Below are 21,733 nucleotides of genomic sequence, written 5' to 3'. Positions count from 1 at the left end.
AACTTGGCTCTTTCGTTCCCAGGAAACACGACTCTGCCTTCACCTGGAATGAACCGTGCCGCGGTCGTATCAGCATCGGTTCATCAGCACCATTCGATTTTATGCACCACCGGCCAAACCGCAGCCTCGCTCTCAAGCACGTACGGCGGTGGAAGATCTGGTACCTCTCCTGAGCCGAGAGGAAAGTAGTCAATGAAAGGCTTGCGGCTATTCGGCTTCTCGAGATGGATTTGCCGGGCCTTCTGCCCCACCATCATGATGTGGGGTTGCAGTACTTCTCCAACACGTCGACATGCAGCATCTGACAAAACAACCAACGGAGATAGGGCTCGAGGGTTCACGAATGCTCTCGCTGCACTGCTGACAGGGTCTTACGGATAGTAATTGGCTGTTTGGCACCCAGGCAGTCCTTGTGCAGAATCCGAGGGACGCTCTCGGGTCGCTTTAAATTCAAAAGCTTGAAGCAACCTCAACTTCGTCCTCCTCACCCCATTGTCAGGAGATTTGAGCGCAGAAGCTATGGCCATCGAGCAACTATTCGAGACGCTGCCACTGCATTACGTGCAGCATGGCATATCGAAATTCGGTGTCGGGAACATCTTGCTCGCCGTATTGGTTACCGCAGCCGTGGGAGTTGTTGTGGACTATGGGTGGATGCTATATCTGAGGTCAAGAATGGTCAGATATAATCTCCGATGAAACGCAGCATGCGGGCTGATTGAGACATAGCCACCGGGACCATGGCCCCTGCCCATTGTAGGAAATACATTTCAGCTTCCCGACAACAAGCCCTGGATATATTTTGAGTTGCTATCAAAGAAGTACAATACCCCTCTGATCACATTTTGGATAGGCAGGCGAGTGCTTCCACATCTTTTCACTTCTTCTTTGTTAATATCCGTGCAGAAATCCGACGGTATGGATAAACGATGCGTGGGCCGCGAACGAACTCTTGGACAAAAGAGCAGGAATCTACTGCTCTCGTCCCCGAATGCTCGTATTTGCCGAACTCGGGGCCGGCCAAAAAAATCTCGTGAACATGATCACAACCACGCAAGCTGAGAGAGACCGTTTCCGAGTTCAGAGAAAGCTAATGCACCAAGGTGTGGGGATTCAGCAAGTGAAAAGATATCGCGACTTCCAGAACGATGAGAGCAAAGTAGTGGCGTACGATATGCTGACTACTCCAGAAGATTATGTTGCCCACTTCGAGCGGTATGCGACGAGTGTAGTCTCGATCATTGGGTTTGGGAGGAGAGTGGCTGACTCAAAGGATCCAATCATTACCGATGTTATCGCTGTGATGCATCGAGCTGCGGATCTTAATGTTCCAGGAAAGACTTTTCCCATGTTGATGGAGACATTTCCAAGTAAGTTGGGACGCTGGAGGTCAAACGACATTATAGGTGACTCTTCACAGTTCTTGCTAAAGTACCTACTGAGATTGCGCCATGGAAGCATGGACTTGGTGCTCGAGGGAAATCACACCGTGGCCATGACTTCTTCTACACACTCGCAAAAGAGGCGAACGAGAATCCTGGGCACGAAGATTGCTATTCCAAACTACTCTTTAAGGAGGCGCCTAAGTACAATCTCCACTCACAGGAGATATCCGCGCTAGCTGGCAATCTATTTGGTGCAGGTTCTGATACCTCAAGCAGCACTCTCATTACCGCCATTCTAGCTATGCGCGCATTCCCCGAAACGATGATCCAGGCTTGGGAAGAACTTGACCGTGTTGTTGGATCAGAAAGAAGTCCTTCGTTCGAGGACGACACCAACCTCCCATATATACGCGCCTTTGTCAAGGAAGTCTTCCGTTGGCGTTCCGTTGCCATCATCGGCGGTCAGCCACACGCTCCTGTGCAAGATGATTACTACAAGGGCTGGCTGATTCCCAAATCAACCTGGGTTCAAGGCAATGTGTGGGCGATTCACAGGAATGAGCGCGAGTTCCCAGAACCAGATCGATTTAACCCGAGTAGATTCATGAAAGATAGTCCGGATGCGCGGCCATTCCCTGGGGAGAGGGGCTACATGACATTCGGTTGGGGTCGAAGAGTGTGTTCGGGACAGGCACTTGCCGAACAAGGGACCTGGTTGACGGTTGCGCGGTTAGTATGGGGCTTTAAAATCGAACCTGCTTTGGATGAGACTGGGAACCCAATCTCAGTCGATATTTTTGACTACACGTGAGTCCCCCAAGCTTTTTTGCTACACTTAATCACTAACAAGGCGTAGCAATGGCCTGAACATGCGGCCACAACCGTTCAAGGTTAGCATCAAGCCAAGAAGCGAAGCCATCCGACAGACTATCCTCCGAGAGGGAAAGCAGGCATTAGCAGATCTGGCGCCATACGAGGGTGAAACAAAATACAGAATGAGCACGTTCTACAAGGAAAATCCCGTGAAGGCAGGCTTTGGCTCATAAGAACTACATCAAGGAAATTTTTGATTTGTTCTAAAGGCGGAAGTTGGGAGAACACTCACTGAACGCTTAATGATTGAGGCAATACACCGAAGTAGCCAGCTCTCGACCCTAATTCAGATTCAGGCGATTATTCGCATTGACTTGTAATCACTGCAACGTGTACTAACAAGTATCGAAACATGTTCCATAGCTTCAACATGTCATTACGATCCTCAACAAATCTCTTTCGTAGGTACAACATAGGCGTCATTCGTTCTTGATATTGTGTAGGCCGGGGAAATACAGCGCCATGGATCCTGAGTTCCAAGCGATCTTGTTGTCAGCCAATGACACAAGGCAGCTGTATGCCTTTCCGCGAGCTAAAATTGTAATAGAATGTTCTTGTGCTCCATATTTATCTCCTGGCTTCTAGTCCTTCACCAGTGGGAATACATGCGATCCAGTCAGACATAGATTTGCCCCCCATTTTGCGCCCGAATGCAGCACAAAGTTTCGATTCTAGTAGAGGCACTAGGATGGAAAGCGCCAGGAGCAGAGGCGCGACTCTAACACTTCGGCACAAATTAGTCATTAATCCACGATACCATATTTACAACTAGTATCTATCACTCGTTCACTTACGGAGCTGACGGATAGAGGAGGGCATATAGAGTTGCGAGTAATTAGGTAGTGAGAACCAAAACTAGGTAAGTTGAGCAAAGGCCCAAGGTCTGAGGTTTGGCCTGAGGAGCTCGAGGGAGCCCTGAAGCGGCTATATAGTAGATAGAACGGCGATTGTCCTAAACAGGAAACTGGGGTGAGTCAAGGACCTACATTCACTCTTGACGCAGGGTCACGCTGACCAAAGTCCCGTGCGAGAATATTCAGCCTTGATTTTAGAACCACTATCATATATGTGGTTCCGTTTCCTTTTCGCGAATTTATATTCACTCCTTACTACGTTCCTATTTTCCTTCTGTCAATATCCTAGTCCCACGGTTTTGTAGTAATCGTTTTAGATTTCACGAAGAGGTTTTCTGCTTCCATGATATTGGTTTGATAGAATAGAGTCTAGGTAAGGTTCTCCTTGCCCTTAAAAAGCTTTGGAATGAAGCTTGTATAACTGATGCTGGAAAACTCTGGAAGACATCAGGATAGCCTGGCTTGAATTTCTCTCGTGGTCGGACAAAGCGATCCTGAACGTAGGATCCGCAGCTTCATGGTTATCCTGCTCCGTGATCATTAGACCGAGATTGTTGTAAGAGTCAACGGAATCCTGGCGCTCTTTTTTAAAACCTCTCTTTTTCCTCACCAGTATTCGTAGGTGGTATCATTCCGCCACTCGAATTACATTGCAATCCTTGGTTGCCCCTCCTGTCTCCCTCCTTGTTTTCTTTGTTTTCCACGTGCAATCTCGCTTTCACCGTTTGCTTGATCTCGTATTGCATTGGATTACACTAACTACTGTATAATCAACCGTTCTCTCCTTGCATTTCCATTTGAAATAAAGTCCATTGCCTGTAGCACACCGACTCTCTTAAAAATGGTTTCATCGACCTTTCGCAAAACAAGGCATTCTAGAATACGCGCCTCACTATCACCTTTAGCTAACAGATTCAGGACCGTCCACCCGAGCCTCGAAATATCCCTTTCTTGCTCAGTTTCGGTTGATGCGCTTCTCCATTGATACTCTTTATTATAGAAAGGCTCTGGAAGGTCGGAGTCGAGATCTACCAGAAGATCTGCTACACAAGACTGCGATATGCGAACAAAGATAGACCCTCCCTTTTGAAACATAGCTTCTACAGATGCCACAAAACCTTCCACAAGAATAGAGCAACCAAGGTCAGGAACGATTGCATTCTTCTCGTACTTATTCGCCCAATCTGGGAACCGGACCCAATGCCGTTCTTCCTTTTGCTCAAGCCAGACCTCGGGTAAACGAGTCGAGTGTCCGATGGCACCCCCTAATACACATGCAGACTTAGAGTGAGATTTTGCCCAGCTGAACTCGAGAGTGCTGCCTTTGATACTGTGCCATGTCCAAGAGGGCATCTCGACTCTCCGCCCCGTGAGGTCGGGATCCAGAACAGACCACATCAATCCCTGGAGAAAACCAGCTGTTATCCGGTTCTGAAGATCCCATTCAATTTCCCATGCCACGAAACTCATAGGAATCATTCCCCACTCCACCTGGGGAAATGGACCCTCTGAGTGGCGCCCTTTTTCAACTTGTGAGGCTGATTCTTGCAACGCCTCATTACTTGCCATCCGGACGTCGAATACTGGAACACCCCAGTAACTCTTAACGCTAGATCGTTTGAGAATACCAAGGAAAGCGTTATGAGCATCGCTATCGTAGGTCAAGCTGCGTGAAGAGTACATCTCGATATGTTGATGGATGTTCCCACTAGAGGGGATCATCAACCGTCTAGAATTTTTTCTAGAGTTCTCCCATGAGCCTGGGTCCAGAAATAGACTTTGGAGACTGATATCGATACTTCCTCCAACCCTTAAAGGTGGTAAGAACGGTGCAGTCTCGCTGCGACACATCGTCCGACAAACGAAAAAGACGTGCGTAGGGAAAAACATCAGGCACCGCCGCGACAAGACCGCTTCTTGGTACGTCCACCCTCTCGTCGCCCATCTTGATTTGCCTAGGAAGTGAGAGATTTCTGGGAGTGTGGAAACGACTGTGATATCCCCGATCCTGGCCGCCGGCTGTGTGCATCGAGGCAGCAGCGGTTCCGATCCAGCACCTGGCAGACCATGGCGATCGTCTTCTCCAGCCCCTGCAACAATTGTCATATCCGCATTCTCGTATATCAAGTCCATTTGTGTAAGTTGAGACATTTTTTCTTCCCCATCAGTCTGGTTGATGCAGTAACGATCGATCCAAAGATATCTATATCCTAATTCTCGCGTAACATGAATGGCGTCGCGGATGACTCTTGGGGAATCCTCAAACATATTTCCCGAAGACGTACTCTGGTCTTGTTTGTCCTTTGGTGGGGGTCCCCAGACATAGCTCAGTGCAATGTAGTTATGCTCTGGTTTGTGCATCACTAGGCATTCTTGTACGCAGTCGATAACCTTCATGCCAACGACGTGGTTCCGGAATCCTTCGCTGCAGCGGCTATGGCCATGTAGACAGGTCCTCATCCAACTCTTCACGAGGCTATAGTCAACTCTCTCCTGATTCACAATCCTTGCTGGGGAAATGCTATGCTCCTCTTCTCCTGGCCCACGATCCAGTGCCTTCATAATGAGACCATTACGCATGTACGAAAGGCCCGCATCATTACCCGTAGAGTCGGCGTAACTCCCACTAGCAGTTATCTTAATATAAATACCAGTTACATATCCCTCTCCTATCCCATCCCAGACATCCACAGCCCAAAGCATATATCCCTCACCTCTGAATACCTGCCATGGGGCATCATACGCCGTTGCCAACATTTTTAGTGCAAGTCTACACAGCCCGCACCTCGGGTTCGCGATGTAGGCTTCGACCTGCGCAGGGAAGCATCGCGCTAGCAACTCCGGGCTCCTATGCTCGTGCCTGTGTGTCGAAAGAAGGCGGTGTCTAAGCTTGGGAAGAATTTCTTTGCAGTAAGAACAGAGATCTGATGGGGTATTGGAGAGATCCATGGATGCTTTGTTGGGCATAGCGAGATGAGGTTACCGCCCACGGAGGAATGCAAGTTGTCGCATTGGACCTGAAAATTTCCAACAAATCATTTCGAGCTTTAGCCGCCCATATGCAACGACGCAATCGGCCCATCTCAATACTCTTAATTTTAAGGCTTTCAGCAACTACTTACCTGTACGCTCTAAACTTTAATAGAATCTGCAAAGGATATAACATACTACGCTAATTAATGAATGTCTAGGAAAAGCGGAGCTTGGAATAGTAAAGGGTACACATTAGTAGTAAAAGTTTTACTTTAATTATCTCAAACAGTTCTAATTTAAATTAGACAATTAATAGCGTATTTTAAAGCCTCTTTTAGTCTCTATATTTTCCCTATATAAATTAAATTTATTAGACTAACATTTAGCTAGCTTATTTAAATAGATTTAGAGAATATTTAAAAGCTACATTAACAACTTTAGTAACGCTTAATAGAAGATAAAAATAAGTTTTATAGTACTGTATATATACTATAAGTTAAATTTAGAAATTTGAATTTTAAAAAATTAAGTTAAAAAAGTTATTAAAAGTATAAGCGTATTTTAAAATTAGCAAGTTATTACTAAAAAATATAAAATAGTATCTAATAGCTAACTATCTACTTATTAGTACTGTTATACTAATTAATCTACTTAATGCACTATATATTAAAAAAATTAGATTAGGTATTAAACTAAATGTAATCTTTCTAAAGTAACGTATTTCACAAGCGAGTAGACTACATAAGTAAATAGTCTACTGTAATAAAATTTTAGCACTTTATACTCGAATTAATAATGCATCTACTAATTAACCTTTAACATACTAATAAAAAAGGTTAAATACTTTTAACTTTTTAAGCATTTAACTTACTATAGTAATTTATAAAGTTTTTAAAGCCACACTTACTTAAAAGCTTAATAGTAGACTTTTATAATATAATTATAAAGTATATACTTAGCTTAAATTTATAAATTTGTTTTTTTACTTTAAGTTATAAAAGATATAGCTAATAAACTCTAAAGCTATTATTATTTAAGCTAAGTTAAAATATATTAGTATAAACTAAACTATAAACTTTATTAAGTGTACTATAAATCTTAAAACAGGTTTTCTTATAAGCATAACTATAACAATGTGCTTGAATTGTTCTATCTTAGGTTGTCTAGACAACTTTTACACGCTAATTCTACAGCTAATAATAAGAAGCAGATAATTATTAAGACTATATTTAAGCTATATGCGCAAGGAATTTCCTCTTAGATAGCATTTATAGCTAATATAGCTAATTCTTTACACGCTAAGTGTAATCTAGGCTATGTTAGCATAAACTAGCCTTATATGTTTGTAAAGTGTTATTTAGAGCTTAAAGTAATATTTAAGTGTAAGTATAACTATAAAAAAGCTTTTTATAAAAGTTCTAAAGTAATTTAGAGCAGGTTTAGCCTTATAGAGAATATTAAAGCTAAGTATAGTATCTAGGATAATAACATGTACAACTTTAGTAAAACAGGCTTTATAATTAGCTAAATATTTTTTAACTATACTTATGCTTAAAACTTTACTTTAAGCTCTAAATAACACTTTATAAATGTACTAGGCTAGTTTATATAAACATAGCCTAGATTATGCTTAGCGTGTAAAGAATTAGCTATATTAGCTATAAATGCTATCTAAAGGGAAATTCCTTGTGCATATAGCTTAAGTATAGTCTTAATAATTACCTGCTTTTTTTTTATTACTTAGCCTGTTGAATGGGCTCCGACAGCTAGCTGCTTATGGTATGAGCACTTAAGTAGCAAGAGTAAGAGTGGTGTACGGTGTGCACAGCGTACGAGGTAGGTAAGGTGAGGGCAACATGTTTCTGGTTCTATTGCTCTTTTGTCTTTCCTCCGTACGGAGGAAAAGGGGGATATCTAGATGTTCGCGCACGGAGGTTCGCGCACGAGCATCATGTGACATAGATACGTGATCCTGCTCGTGCGCGATCGTTCGTATCCAGGACGCGACGCTGCTGCTGCGTACGGACATAGCCTTTATAATTTAGCTGTAGAATTAGCTTGTAAGGGTTATCTAGCGCTATAGTTATTTATTATTTTTTATAAGACTTTACACATAGCTGTAGCATGTTTCTTTAAAAGTTTTATATTTTATTTAAAAGGTTAGAGTGTAAGCTGTATCTAATATTCTTTTAGCGTGTCTAAGTAGTGTTGTTAGGAATGCATTAGTGTAGGAAGAGTAGTTTAGTAGGGTCTTAGCAAAATTAAGTAACTCAGGTGTGTAAGCAACTCGCCTGTGAAGTACGTTAAAGAATATTAGCTAGAATAGCGTAGAATTAACTACTATACTATAAAGTTAACAACGCTGTAGCTACTACTACTAGTAAAGTTACTAAGTTAAAACTTATGATATTTATAAAGTGAATATTATAGATTATATATTCTTTTATTTAATTAATTAATATAGGTGTTGTAGAGTAAGATGTAATTTAAGTGTAAAAATGTTGTTAGAGTAGACTATTTGCTTGTATAGCCCGCTCGCTAATAAAATACGTTATATTAAAGGTTAATTAGTAGATGTATTATTAATTAAAGTATAAGAGGCTACAATTTTATTAGAGTAGACCGTTTGCTTGTATAGACCGCTCGCTTGTGAAATACTTTAGTAGATATAGTAATATATATAGTAGTATATAAAGTAGTTTTTTGATAGGGGCGTTCCCTATCTAGAACCATTTCTATACGTAGAGCTACTTGCAACACAAATAATGCCTACTAGGGCTTGCTGCACGTTGCTGTAATCTACTGCAGTTAATTGCAGTTTGCTACAATTTGCTACAGTTTGCTGCAGTTTACTTTATTCCTTTCCTAACTCTGACAGCTAATCTCTAGATGATGCCCCTAGGCACCAGCCTATTATAGTTAAGCGGCAGTTGAAGAAGCAGAACTAGCAGTTGTGCTAGCAGTTGTGCGAGCAAAACAGTTGAAGGATTTGTAACAGCAGCAAGAAGATCCTTATCCTAAAGGCTATTATCTATAAAAGTAAGTAGGTGAATAGCTGCAGGCGGTGTGGGAGGTTGCGGTGGGTCATGATAGAGTCTTTGCGGTGATAGAGAGGCGAGGACAGGCAAACAGCAAGGTGTTCCTCAACTGCTGAGTGAGGCAGGCTTCTAAGCAGCTTGAGAAATGTCTACAAAGACAACAAGATACACAAGCTGCAGCTCCACAACTAGGGCTTTAATTTAGGCTGCACATAATTAGAAGCTGCAGCATACTATACACTGCGTATTGTACTTTTCAGAAAGTTAATTAAGAACCTGCTTGTCAAGGTATTACATATACTACACTGCCGAAGATCTCGCGAATTCTGGAATGACTAAGCCCAAATTACCTAAAGAGGAGACTCTGCTAACTACATTAGGCCCGAAGAAAAGTGGGCGTTCTTAGAAATCGAAAATATAAGCGGAGCAAGCTCCGCTAGTTAGTAGAGTTGCTCTGATGTTAAAAATTGGCAAAATCCAGTGTGTGCGTGTGCGAGGCGAGACCTTGTGTCAGTTGATGAAATTTAGTAGAGGACCCTGAGGCTTCTCGACCCTATCTATGACGAGATTTATGAATTCTCATCACCAAACAGTGACTCTTTGGAGATGGTTCAGATGTATTATTGGCCTGCAAGCTTGGAAGTTGCAAGATGAAGAAGGAATTTCGAGGCTGAGACTGCTAGTCCCCGAATAAGTGGGGCACACGGGGCTGTTTCTAGTTGTGACACAAGGAAATACATCTGAGCTCTCGCGCCAGACCCAAAAGCTTCGTGTTGATTTCATTCCTTCCAACTCCTCTGGCTCGCGCAGTAATTTGAATACGGATTGTCAGCTAAGAAAATACGCGCATGAGGAATGCACGCGGAGGTGGTTAACCCTAGAATCGTATTCCTCTCTTTACAACTATCCCGATCAACACTGCCCATCATATTCGATGATTGTAGTTTATCACAATAAGTAGTCAACGCCGCCTCCTACTTGAGGAGTTTCGGTATTGAGTTTGCTCTAAGGAAGCTGGTTGACCTGATACCCTGCGAGCTCCATCGTCCTGAAAGCCACTATGGACATACCTCAAGGCCTTCCTAGTGGCTTGCCCATGCCTCCTTCATTCCCTCTTCTGGAGGAAGTACGACAGAAGGCACGCAGCTTCTCCGAAAAGCTCTTGAAGGATTGGCAAACTCTGAATGCCATCATCGAGCGACACAAAGAGGTAATCCGAAAGCGATGGATAAGCAAGAGCAAAGGGAAGAGGGAACAGATTTTGCTCGATGCTTGGCCAAACATGTCGACGAAACACCGCCCTGATGTCGAATCCTATCTCCAAGGGAACCCAGCACGACACTCGATGACCACGAAGTTCCAGGAAGCTTATATGTGGCCGTATGTCAATCTGGAAGACCTCACCAAACCTAACTTGCTTTCCGTCTTCCTTAACTCTCGTGGTCGCAAGTATCCTCATGAGTTTGTGCATTCTGACCTCGAACTTGCTGCGCTTGGTGAGACAACTGGAGCTGTGACGCCAGCCTTTCTTCAGGGCTTCCAACGGGCCGTACTACGGTCCGTACAAAGTGAACTGTAACGGTCACGTGTTCAGTACGAACGTACCGAGTTCGTGAGCCGTACCGTACAATTAATAATGCCCTAGGTGCGGTACGTAGTACGGATCGTATTGCCCTTTTAGGAAGTTTGTATAGGGGTTCTAGAGGGGTAGGAGGGCTCTAGCAAGCAGGAGCCCTGCGGGCGCTTAAATCTCTTTCTAAGGGGTTTAATCTATCCACCTGCAGTCTGTCGTCTCAAAAATGCCTATTACAGACTATTTTCTATTGCAGAGTTATCTATCCACGCCTCTTGTCGCCTTACAGGCCTTATCTAGTCCTATCTGCTCTTGTTACTAGGGAAAACTAGTTATTTTATTGTTAATTAGACCTTAATCTTGCGTCTCTAGAGACCCATAGTCTTAGCTGTTTCAACTAGAGTACAGCGTACTTTAATTAAATTGTACTACTTGTACAGATCACGTGAGCTGTAATAGTTACGATACGTACACCTACCTCTCCTCCTCCCTGTCGTACGAACGTACACAAAATCTCACCCGTACAGGCCTCAAAATCGCCCAATCGTACAGTACTACGCCTCGTTGGAAGCCCTGCCTTCCTTAACGAATACACCATGTTGTTTCTTGGGAGAACTACGGCCCAAACATACGGAGAACTTATGTCTTGGGATGAAGATGATAAAACGTTCGACAGTATCACTAAAGGTATTGGTATGCATCCTGGCCATGGCCTTCAGGCATTGGAAATCCAACAACGGATTTGGGAATTTCTTCTTGTGGAGAATAAGATAGCCTGGCAGTAGCTGTTCAGAGGATCGGATGAAGTGACTCTGCTATCTAAGAGAGCTGAAGGCTCTCCTTATATACACTGAGCTTCGGAACATACTATCTCCAGATCCCGAGCCGCGCCCCAGGCTCTGAGCCCCAGCCAAGGCTCTCAGTATACGCGACACTTCTCAATTGCTGCAAGCAGATTCTACACGATATCTCAGCCGAGTCTCTGTTTAGCAGAGAGGTCCAACCCAAGCCAGAGCCATTATTCAGACAGGACACTAGCGTCACGTCCTCGCCCTTGTAGCGCTAGAAGCACCCTACCGTATCCCTACGCATCTAGATTTCACTTGGTTAAAGGGCGTTGCTTCTGCTGAGCGAAATACGATGGAAGATCACTTGTGGGCTCTCCGCGAAGATTCAAACTATTTCGCCGATGTCATGCGAGATTACGTGGAACACCGTCAAGAGATGATCGTTGATGAATTTGATCAAAAACATCCTTCCCTTATAGATTCTGGGCGTCCTGTGTTTTGGAACCGCGTTCTGGGAAACGTCATAGGCCATGCGTACTTCGGATTTGCGACATTTGACGAGATCCGTAAGCAAGTCATCGCTCTCGAGGCTCTTGGGGAGAAGTACAAGGACCAGATCCGACTGCACCAGGCTTTGCCACCCGAATACATGAACGCCTTCCAAAACCCTCGCTTCCTACTCGAAGCTGCGTCCAAAGATGTCATTCAACAGCTGCAGATTGGCGTGCTACCATCGCCCCCAATACGACCTTTCTGCTCGAGAAAGCCACAGGATCCGCATACGACAAGAATGCTGGTTTCTTACAAGCCCCCGAGTGCCCACCATCCCACCAAACGTCTCATGACCTTGCTCTAGATCCTTTGGAATGAATACTAACTCTTTCTCTTTGGCTTGCATACCGTAACGGACGAGATAGGACGACTGATGGAAATCGACCAGGAAGTCAAAGCACTTGTTTCGCCCTGGGTCGCGGGCAGAATCTCTCAGCTGTCGATGATCTCTGAGAGTCTTCACCAACTGTACCTCTACCAGCCAGGGCTCTCAGTATTGAAGATGATATAGATCTTAAGAAGGATGAACTTCACCAAAGCTACAAACAAACCTTCAGCGGTTGGATCGGAATACTGAACACTAAGTTCGAGCAGTCTAATCTCTACCGGCTGGCAGACCCTAGTGATAGGAAGTTCGCCTACCCAACCAACAAGCGACGTAATAAGCAGAATGTGAACACCATGCGCAAAGCTGAAGCTCATCTCGATGAGTTTTGGAACGCCATCGATTGCTATTACAAAACGAAGGGAGTAAGCTCTCAGCACGACATGATCGCTCATCTACTTGCGCAAGAACGTAGTATTCAGCGAACACCTCGGTGGGTTGACACCGTGAAGAACAAAGAGACCCCAGGGCAATTAGAATATATCTACCAACCGTTCTCGCCAGTTTATCGCGATCGCTCCAAAGAGATCACTAGTCCTTTCCGTAGGGTCACTATGCCGACAAACCAAAACCAAAGACTCGCGGTGAACCTTTAACCACAGTTGATAGCCCAGGGCCTGCCGAGCCCCTTCCCCAGGATGCCGTTGAACAAGAGCCCGTCTTCACAGTTGACAGGCGCGCGTATAAGGTTTTCAAAGCTCTCTTTCACTCTCCGCTGAGCCTAGATATCCCTGGCGAGGTTCTTTGGCGAGACTTCCTGCATGCGATGATATCAGTAGGCTTCTCAGTTGAGAAGTTGCATGCCTCTGCTTCGAACTTCATGCCCCACGGATTATATGTAGAGAGGAGTATTCAGTTTCACGAGCCTCACCACACGCACAAGATACCTTTAGTAAAGGCGAGACAAATTGGAAAGAGGCTTGGTAGGGCGTATAGGTGGACTAGGAGTATGTTCAGACTGAGTTGATTAGCTAAATTGGCTTTGATCTCTTGCCCGAGGCTAAATTTCGTTGAACTGGATATTGTCGGGATTTTCATGTCTTCTCTGGAAATGCCGACGGAGATTTGGCGAAAGAATTCAAGGAAAAAGAGAATGAGGGATAGACTGGATATATCCTGGCCAACTATCTCTGTCGATATTAACAAATACCAAAACAATATTTGTTGAACACCTCAATCCTCCCCACCTCCCTCCCCATCTCATCTATCCCCCGGAAACCGCCACGCATCTATCCACCCTCAACACCAACCCATTCAACCCATTTCCGTCGAACCCATCTGTAAAATTATTACGGTACCTAGGACTCGCATTTGCGCGACAGGCACTAGGTACCAGTAGACGACAGGGTCTAGCACGGTGGTGGCCCACTGTTTTCCAGCCCGGAGTGGCTGTAATGGGAATCAGCGCGAGAAATAGAAAGGAAATGAATGATCCATGGAATTTTTGATCGTGTAAGAACATTTTTGTGGCGTTTGCAAGTATTTTCGTGGGGGAATAAGATATCCTACTCGGGTATTCGACGCAAGGGCTAGCTACGATTGTGTTAGCAGTAGAGTCGAAACTAGTGATGGATAGTGTCGGAAAAGACATAGTTCGGAAAAAACAAGCCTGCTAACTCACTGGCGACTCGTTTGGGCCGAAGATCGAATCGTTCACCCATCGCCAGCAAGACCCTTCTGCCCGTCTACCACTTAGAAACGGCCCATACGTGGCGATTCGCAACATCATTATTCCCCCTCTTGTCATAATCGCCCCCTTCCTAACATGTTTTTCATACCCCGGACCCACCCTCTCACGCCAATCATCGCACTCGGATATCTTAGTGCGCGATATCTCTCAATTTCCCAGCCCGAGGATCGGAGTGGCTGATGCGTGGATATCAGCACTCGACAAACTCAGGAAGGAATAATAACAACTGCGTAGATAAATATGGGGCAGGTCTAATACCACCGCGTTCCACCTCCTCAACACAGACAGAGCTTTGATTAGCACGCGCTGACCATAAAAGGGTTCGACAAAGGTAAGGTTGTTCGCAAAACGCATATCCCTACTCTACGAATAAAGTCGCAATGTCGCCTAATCATCCTCGAGGCTGCTCTACTCGACTGTGAGGACTCTAATAGTCGCGAAAACTTCGTACTTTCTGTATCTAACACTGTTCTTAAGCGACGGAAACGTACTTCGCGTTAGAAATTCCGTCGATTTCGTCAAATTTCAAACTGTTCGTAGGCTCTAGCAGGGGCTACGTAACGAACAGGTTTCAAAATGCCCGGCCCTGTCGAAGGAGTGGCTGAAAATTGTGAATCAGTACTTGTCGCCAGTGGAGTAATTTATTAGAAATCGGCTCTGACGTTTCCTGAGACTTCTCCGCGGGAGCGTGGCGTGGCACCAGGAATAGATCACGGTCCTCCATATCTAGGATATGTCGAACACTTTCCGCACAACGGATCAGCCGAGAAGATTTCGGAAACTCTGATGTAGGAATATCCAATCCGCAACTGGCGTTCCAGACGGATCCCCCACCTTAGAGGGTGAAAATATGTCATGTATAGCCTGAAGAGGGAGGCCCAGGGATAGTTTGAGCCATCTTTGCTGCAACTCATGATCTTCTAGAAACTGGCGACTTCATAAAAACATCCGGAAACTGTCAATATATCTAGCTCACTGGGCGAAATGACGACGATTTGGACCCGAGTAGCTATCTCTGTAGGGGTCTCTGAGAGACTGCAATGTTCATATACATGCGCCAATGTCATAGCACAGTCACCCGTCAAATGGAGCCATGTCTCGGTTGCCGCGTTGTAAACGGTACGTCGGATTCCCTGTAGCAGTCGGTGATTAGCATACGAAGATAAAATGACCTGACACAGTGCATACCGCTGATGATCGTTCCTGCGATGTTGACGTGGAATCAGTTTTGGTGCCCGCAGTCCTTGGGGGAAAGAAGATGTTGGCTTGAAGGTCGGAATTAGCCAATTCTGCTGAGGTGGCAGCGAATGAGACGGTCATATGCTTATATTCGTATGGAAACAGGCACATCCATAAGAATATTGGGGAGTCTCCATGTGAGATAGTTCCGGGCCCGAGTCATAGTCATCCGCCTCGTGTAACCAGCTATAGGATCAGGCGAAGGAAAGGAGCAGTCAGACTCCCGGGCATGCCTAGGTGGAACCAAATCCCGGCTGAATGATTTAACCAGGTGAATGCCTTGGACGTAGGTCTTCAAGCCGTTGATTATGAACCAGCCGCGGTAGTCAAGTCCCTTTGCAAAAAATATCAGCTCGGTGCGCCTACCAATCCTAGAAAGCATCAAAACGCTGGATAGCCTTTCACCGACGACTGCTTGGAGCCAGGTGACTCCAAAATCCACCCGTTATCCTGGCTTCCCAAGCGTGTCTCATGTAAACATAGACTGGCACGTCGGGAACCATAGGGATGCCATCCGGTAGCCGACCAGAATAGGGCCGTTCAGCCCTCCATGTGATGAGGTGATGAAGGCTCCAATAGGCCGGCTCAATGTCCCATATCCTGCTGATTATAACCCACCCTCGGCGCACAACTTCAACAAATAGAGAGGTTAGCCCAAAGGTTCATGGAGAAGGTGGGATTTGAGATCTATGTAGATAGATAATGAGGGAGGTCAGGGAGAGATTAAGACGAACCCATTTAAGGAGACGGGAATATCCATAACAAGCGCATATCGCCGGATTCCAGGACCCCAGCCCGCAGTACGCCAGACTCGAGCGCGCCGCGTCTTTCCCCTAATCTTGTGCCTCACATAGCCCTCTACGGGCTTGTCAGGAAAGGATGGAATGTCTGGGCGACCCAATGGGTTGCGTACTGGGGCGACGACGAAATGCGTGCCAATACAGAACCCGCGATTGTGCTCGAACCAACCCTGATGCAGGCTCATCTTGAGTGGAGGCCGATCAGTTACATGACTCATGGAACAACAATTCAAGACGGTCAACCAGCCATCCGTCGGGTACAAGGTGAATGCCGCTCATATGAGCATTTTGCAAGGAAACACCATTAGAACTCGATCTCCAGATGTCTAGCCATCGCTCAGGAAGGGTGCTTTGGCCAAGAGTCGCAGAAATTGAAATTTTTTACCTTCATTGACCCCATGCCACAATTTGCTGCCGAATCCAATGGCAAATGTATATATTTCACCAGTCCCTGGTTCGAGCAGTACGAAACTCTAACGTGCTTACCTGATTCCACTTATGTGGTGTGATGACTAGCTTATCACCCTCCACGTTATCATAATCCCCAGACTTCGGATGCATGTAACCAAAGATGGCTCGTGGCTCCGTCTCGCCTCCATTCTCTGCAATTCCTACAGGACCATGGGTTGTCCTCAGTTCTTCTAATTTCAGTTTCAGCCATTTTCCTTTCGGATCGCCCTCTGCGATCTTCTGCTTGCACCACTGATCCAACTTCAAATCCCTCCACCCATCTCCCCTCAAACCCCAAGTGCGTGCAGTGGACATGGTGTCGTAGACAATGGACCGGTCACACCCGCCTTGAATAACGGTGAAGCGCACCATGTCGAGGCCAGGGGCCTTGCCAAGCCGACGATTGTGATTGAAGAGCTCCACCACCTCTAGATTCCGGTCAAGTATAGCCTGCTTCTTTCCTTCGAGAGCAAGCTTCCGAGCGTCGTGGTTGCCCCAGTCCACCGTCATGGAGGTTGTCCAGAGCAAGAATCGAAGGAAGTGAATTTTCGACCTTTCCCACGGTCCATGAAGCAGCTTAACGGGGAGACGACACTTGATGAACGACAGAGCAGGTAGATGGCTTCGGCTGAAGACCATGTTGGTTGCATCTTGGAAGTCTGGAGGCCAGATGGGGTCGAAGCAGCCTTCGTCTTGTGTCTTGCCACACAGACACCCGCAACTCGCGTAGGTCTTATTCACGAATGCTTGGAAGTATTCCCATGTCATCCATTTGTATGAGAAGATGCGCGTCTGGGCTCGGGACTGCTCCACTCGTGAGTCGAGATTTTGGGTGAGGTATTCTGTGCATGTGGCATGGTAGCAGTAGTCGTTGGAGAGCTTGGCGGCGATGTGGTGGGATGCGGCGGGGAGCGCGAGGTTTGGCCCGGATTGGAGAAAGATGTCTTGGAGGAGTTCGAGAGGCAGTTGCTCGACTGGAGACAGACTCATGATGACGTAATATCCTAATTGCTGTGGTGAGATGTGTGATTAGTGGTACAACACTGGAATGGGGGCAAGTTTATAGCTGTGAGGGGTGAATGCTGCAGCCTGTCAAGCCATGGTAGCTGCCTGGGTTTGACGCGTTCAATTGCGTGGGCAAGCGAGCTGAATTCGAGTCACGAGATATACGGGAATAGAAATTAGTCGCGATGCAGAGGCAACAAGATCAGAGGGGGATTTGGGCGGCGGTGGATCTGTGTCCGTGAAAGCTACAGTGGCGCTAAGTTGGTTTGCGGCATAGCGGCTTGGCTCCTCGTGATCCAACTCTGCCACGGCTTCAGTTTTGTTTCATCAGGTCGATAAGGATATCGTTCACTCGCGCTCCCTGGAAACATACGGGCACCTTAGTACTACAGGCCAGTTGACAATAAACATGTTCGCGTAACTGTCCTTCCCTATAGCCCCGGCGGTTGTCTCGACTTTTTAGGAGTATTGCCAAGAGCTTCTCCGCTCAAAGGCCATGTGAAGATAAAACCACGCCGCACTCCAAGGGTACAAGAATACGTTATGCCCCGACGAGTCCTTGTAGTAACTCTGGCAATTCTCCCAAATGGTGTCTCGAAGCCCCTGCCTTGTCCTTTGGTAGTATGCTCTCTCTCGCTCTAAGCTGATCTCAACTGTGCTCCTTTGTTTTTGAACCACTGGCTGTGCTACATTGAGAATCAGGTTGACAGATGCTTCTATGGCCACGAGGGCCGATGTATGCGCGAAGGCACCGTTTGGTCCATAGATCATAAAAAAGTTTGGGAATCCGGACACTGCAACGGATTTATAGGCCTCCTTTGCGCCGAATCCTTCCCAATGCTCGGTAAGGGTGGTTCCTTCTCGCCCAGTGAGCTTGAAATGAGGCCGCGAAGTATCAAATCCGGTCGCCAATATCTTCAAAGTCAGAGCGTCAGTAAACAGTGATAGCATAGCGTTTCGCAGGTACTCACAACGATATCCACTGGAAAGTATTTCCCTGACTTGGTGAATGCGCCGGTTTCGCACAACGACTCGATCGCTTCCCCGATAACATGGACATTAGGTTGGCGTAAACATGCCAGGTATCCGTGATCTCGAACTACTCGTTTACATCCCTTGGGGTAAGATGGCAACAACAGAGGCCAGTATTCCATGGGCGCAGTCTTCTTCACATACTCAAGACTCCTCCTCTCGGATGCCCTCCTTGCTCTGTCCCCAAACTGGCTTATGCGGTACTCTTGGAAAAGCAAGTCCCCCGTCATAAGAATAATCCATCGGCAGAAGCAAAGGAGCAAAGGCGCATGAACGAATATAAATTTAAGAAGAGGGTGAACTCTTGGATTCATGCTGGGAACGTACGTCTGCGGTGTTCTCATGAACTGGTATACCGAATGTGATCTTCCGGCGATGGCGGGAACCAGCTGGGCCGACGAACCTGCTTTAAATTAGCCTAGGCTAGTATTGTGAACGAAAGAGCTACTCACATCCGTTCCCGACAACAGCTACCCTTTTGCCATCCAAGTCCACACTTTCGTTCCACTCGCTAGTGTGCACTACTCTCCCGCGGAAAATTTCCATATCACTAATCCTTCCATGGTGCGGTTGCGACAAGTTTCCCGTTGCGGAGATCAGAATTGAACATTCTTGGGTGAAGCTCTCCCCAGTCTGTAGATTTTTAAGCTTCAACAACCAAGATCGTTTGGCTTCATCCCAATATCCTTTCGCAAGACATGTTCCTAGGCTCACATGATGATTTATCCCGTATGATTTGGCAACGCCGTTGATGTAATCTAGGATATCTTTCTGACTTGGGAACCATTTGGTATATTTGGGATTTGGGGCAAAGGAAAAGCTGTAAGCCGGCCCTGGGACATCCACAGCACAACCTGGGTCTATTGGAATGAATACATGTACGAACATTTTAAGGGTTTGCTTTAACGCTCACATTTGTTTGCCTGCCAGGTACCGCCAATGCTCGAGGCTTGGTCGTATATGACGAAGTCATTTATTCCGAGTTTGCGTTTCAGCTGCACTGCCATCGCAATACCAGAGAGACCTGCACCGATAATTGCGATGAGCACCTTAGGCGCTACTGATCGTGTATCCATTGTTATCTGACGAAGAATGGCTGAGTGGGGTGTCAGAAGGCTTGTTCGGGTCTCTGCAAAAGATGCATCCTTTTGCATGGTTGGACTTCGGTGAGCCGTGCGAACAAGCCCCCCGCGCTGAATTGGTTTCCAATGTTCTACTGTGAAGATGTGGCGTCGAGTGTCCGGTCGTGTGTGGGAATGTGCCATGTTTCAGAAATACGAGCGATCGCAGATCAAAGGATAGCTGGCACGCAGGACTACAAACTCGGCGGCTACGAAGCAAGGGAAGCGCCCACGTCCCCATCAAGCATGAAATGATCTGCTCTTATTCTGGTAGTTCTCCTCCCACTCCGATTGCAAAGTCCTTCAACTCTAGAGACTCTTTACACAAAGTTCAAAGCTATACTTCATTCCTCCATTACGATCTCGTAGAAGAAATAGGCGATTGAAACCTTAGTTTGAGATATTTCTTTGGTTGTCAAGATGGTAGGTGTTAAAGCATAAATCAAGGAGCGAATGCTAATTATACGTTAGGAGAACATCAACGGAAGCGAGACTGACATTGACCTAGACGGTTCGTTTTAGTAGACTCCCCTTGAATATAATAGTTCATCAAGCAGTCGCTTACCCTTTACCACAAGATGTCAGCCCAAAAAATCTCAGCGATGACCTCGGCCGGGCAATCTGTGGATCTGAGATAGACGAAGCAACGAATGCGCCCTACAAGTGGTATGTAGGATTCCTTCGTAATGCCTTCGATCGAATGTCAGACCATCTGAAAAAGGACATCATTTCAGCACCCCCCAGGACAAAGTTTGACCTCTTTTGCTCTATACTAGCAAATGTGGCTAGACAGCTGTGTGACAAATCAAATATCACACTGGAAGATATGGTCGTGGAGCTGCAGGAAGAAGGTTATATCTCAAACTGTGAAGGGACAAAAGGCTCCAATCTCCAGCTACTCTTTATTGCGGTTGGCCTTCTCACCCAGATATTCAGCCCTGTGGTGACCCCCTCTCCGGACAAGTTCCAGATTGATCCGGCGTCAGTAACAACACGGCCATCTAGGGACAAAGTATGGATTTCGTCAGAGATAGAAGTACAAGGGGAGAAGACTGTAACCGAGCTTCTCGTCACGCTGGGAAATGTGAGCGACTCGAACGCAAGCGGACCGATTTCACGTCCGCACCTTAGCTCTCATATTGCTGCCTTCAGTGAACAAGATGCTTTACGAGCAGCTCATATATCCTACTACAACCTCACAAGACTGGCTGAGATTAAAATAGATTGGGTAGATTCTATTGGCGAACACCTAGAATTTGATCGAAAGCAGAGGGCTCTCAAACTGTTTCGGTTTCCGTCGTTCTGCGCTTTACTGTGTCGAGGAGACCCCGAGAAAACCTTTCTGTGCCGGTCGGTGCTAAAACCTGACACAATTTCTCCGCTAACGATATGTTAGACTTATCCACGATTATTGTAGCGACTTGATGTTTGCCCCATCGGCAGAAAACGGCTATCTCACGTTGCCTATTCCCTCTTCTGGAACATTCCTAAGGGAGATAATGTCTACATATCGACTCTTCTTTGGCCAAGACAAACCATCTCGACGAGTTTTTAGAAAAGATTTCGACCGCATGTCTGCTGATGATCAGTGCAAGCTACGTAGTGATCCCTTACTACTTCATCTCTGTCAAGAAGATTGGTCAAAACAGATGGTGTACGAAGAACTAGACATTCCCAACGTACGATCAGTGTACTCTGCCTCTATCGATTTTCCTTTTTTTATGGCTAGACTAGTAAACCTTCAAGAGTATGTGATCACTCAGCAGCCCACAGGTTGGACAAGCCTCTGGCGCGACCGAAGGGACCCAGCGCGGTTTTGGGGTCTGTTTGCTGTCATTCTATTTGGCGTTGTTAGTATAGTGCTGGCGCTTGTTCAGATTGGGTTGGGTGGTGCTCAGGTTGCTGCTATAGCTTGGGGACAAAATGCGAACACATAGAAGGAGTACTCACCGTTGGGATTATCGAGAGAGTAGTA

The 21,733-nt window shown here is 46.1% G+C and overlaps 7 protein-coding genes across 7 annotated transcripts; 3 read left to right on the top strand and 4 right to left on the bottom strand.

Annotated features, from left to right (window-relative positions):
- Window positions 1-519: 519 nt before the first annotated feature.
- Window positions 520-2,431, top strand: BDR25DRAFT_334529 (cytochrome P450; the record flags this gene model as incomplete). Its single annotated transcript, XM_033692941.1, has 5 exons — window positions 520-678; window positions 730-857; window positions 907-1,370; window positions 1,421-2,192; window positions 2,242-2,431. The coding sequence occupies 5 exons, from the start codon at window positions 520-522 to the stop codon at window positions 2,429-2,431; spliced, it is 1,713 nt and encodes a 570-aa protein (XP_033546813.1).
- A 2,517-nt stretch (window positions 2,432-4,948) lies between these two features.
- On the bottom strand, window positions 4,949-5,674 carry BDR25DRAFT_226559 (HET-domain-containing protein; the record flags this gene model as incomplete). The annotated part of the gene is made up of 1 exon (XM_033685212.1): window positions 4,949-5,674. A coding segment is annotated over one exon (726 nt), but the record flags the coding sequence as incomplete, so codon positions are not given.
- A 4,509-nt stretch (window positions 5,675-10,183) lies between these two features.
- On the top strand, window positions 10,184-13,388 carry BDR25DRAFT_325730 (uncharacterized protein; the record flags this gene model as incomplete). Its single annotated transcript, XM_033692229.1, has 6 exons — window positions 10,184-10,619; window positions 11,249-11,454; window positions 11,735-12,320; window positions 12,402-12,529; window positions 12,559-12,969; window positions 12,999-13,388. The coding sequence occupies 6 exons, from the start codon at window positions 10,184-10,186 to the stop codon at window positions 13,386-13,388; spliced, it is 2,157 nt and encodes a 718-aa protein (XP_033546811.1).
- A 1,551-nt stretch (window positions 13,389-14,939) lies between these two features.
- On the bottom strand, window positions 14,940-15,709 carry BDR25DRAFT_35834 (uncharacterized protein). The gene is made up of 2 exons (XM_033695934.1): window positions 15,300-15,709; window positions 14,940-15,244 (listed from the first exon to the last, which is right to left on the bottom strand). The coding sequence occupies exons 1-2, from the start codon at window positions 15,459-15,461 to the stop codon at window positions 15,032-15,034; spliced, it is 375 nt and encodes a 124-aa protein (XP_033546810.1). The 5' UTR covers window positions 15,462-15,709; the 3' UTR covers window positions 14,940-15,031.
- On the bottom strand, window positions 15,710-17,649 carry BDR25DRAFT_35833 (uncharacterized protein). The gene is made up of 2 exons (XM_033695930.1): window positions 16,637-17,649; window positions 15,710-15,981 (listed from the first exon to the last, which is right to left on the bottom strand). The coding sequence occupies exons 1-2, from the start codon at window positions 17,588-17,590 to the stop codon at window positions 15,958-15,960; spliced, it is 978 nt and encodes a 325-aa protein (XP_033546809.1). The 5' UTR covers window positions 17,591-17,649; the 3' UTR covers window positions 15,710-15,957.
- Window positions 17,650-18,064: 415 nt separating this feature from the next.
- Window positions 18,065-19,713, bottom strand: BDR25DRAFT_369859 (monooxygenase; the record flags this gene model as incomplete). Its single annotated transcript, XM_033697117.1, has 4 exons — window positions 18,065-18,520; window positions 18,577-19,040; window positions 19,090-19,497; window positions 19,551-19,713. 4 exons carry the CDS (start codon window positions 19,711-19,713, stop codon window positions 18,065-18,067), a joined length of 1,491 nt encoding a protein of 496 aa, XP_033546808.1.
- A 1,219-nt stretch (window positions 19,714-20,932) lies between these two features.
- On the top strand, window positions 20,933-21,662 carry BDR25DRAFT_201402 (uncharacterized protein; the record flags this gene model as incomplete). The annotated part of the gene is made up of 2 exons (XM_033684393.1): window positions 20,933-21,108; window positions 21,176-21,662. Coding segments are annotated over 2 exons (663 nt in total), but the record flags the coding sequence as incomplete, so codon positions are not given.
- Between the last annotated feature and the right edge of the window lie 71 nt (window positions 21,663-21,733).

The sequence above is a fragment of the Lindgomyces ingoldianus genome (assembly GCF_010093535.1).
Source record: "Lindgomyces ingoldianus strain ATCC 200398 unplaced genomic scaffold BDR25scaffold_18, whole genome shotgun sequence".
Lineage (NCBI taxonomy): Eukaryota > Fungi > Ascomycota > Dothideomycetes > Pleosporales > Lindgomycetaceae > Lindgomyces > Lindgomyces ingoldianus.
This window is presented reverse-complemented; position numbering and strand designations above follow the sequence as displayed.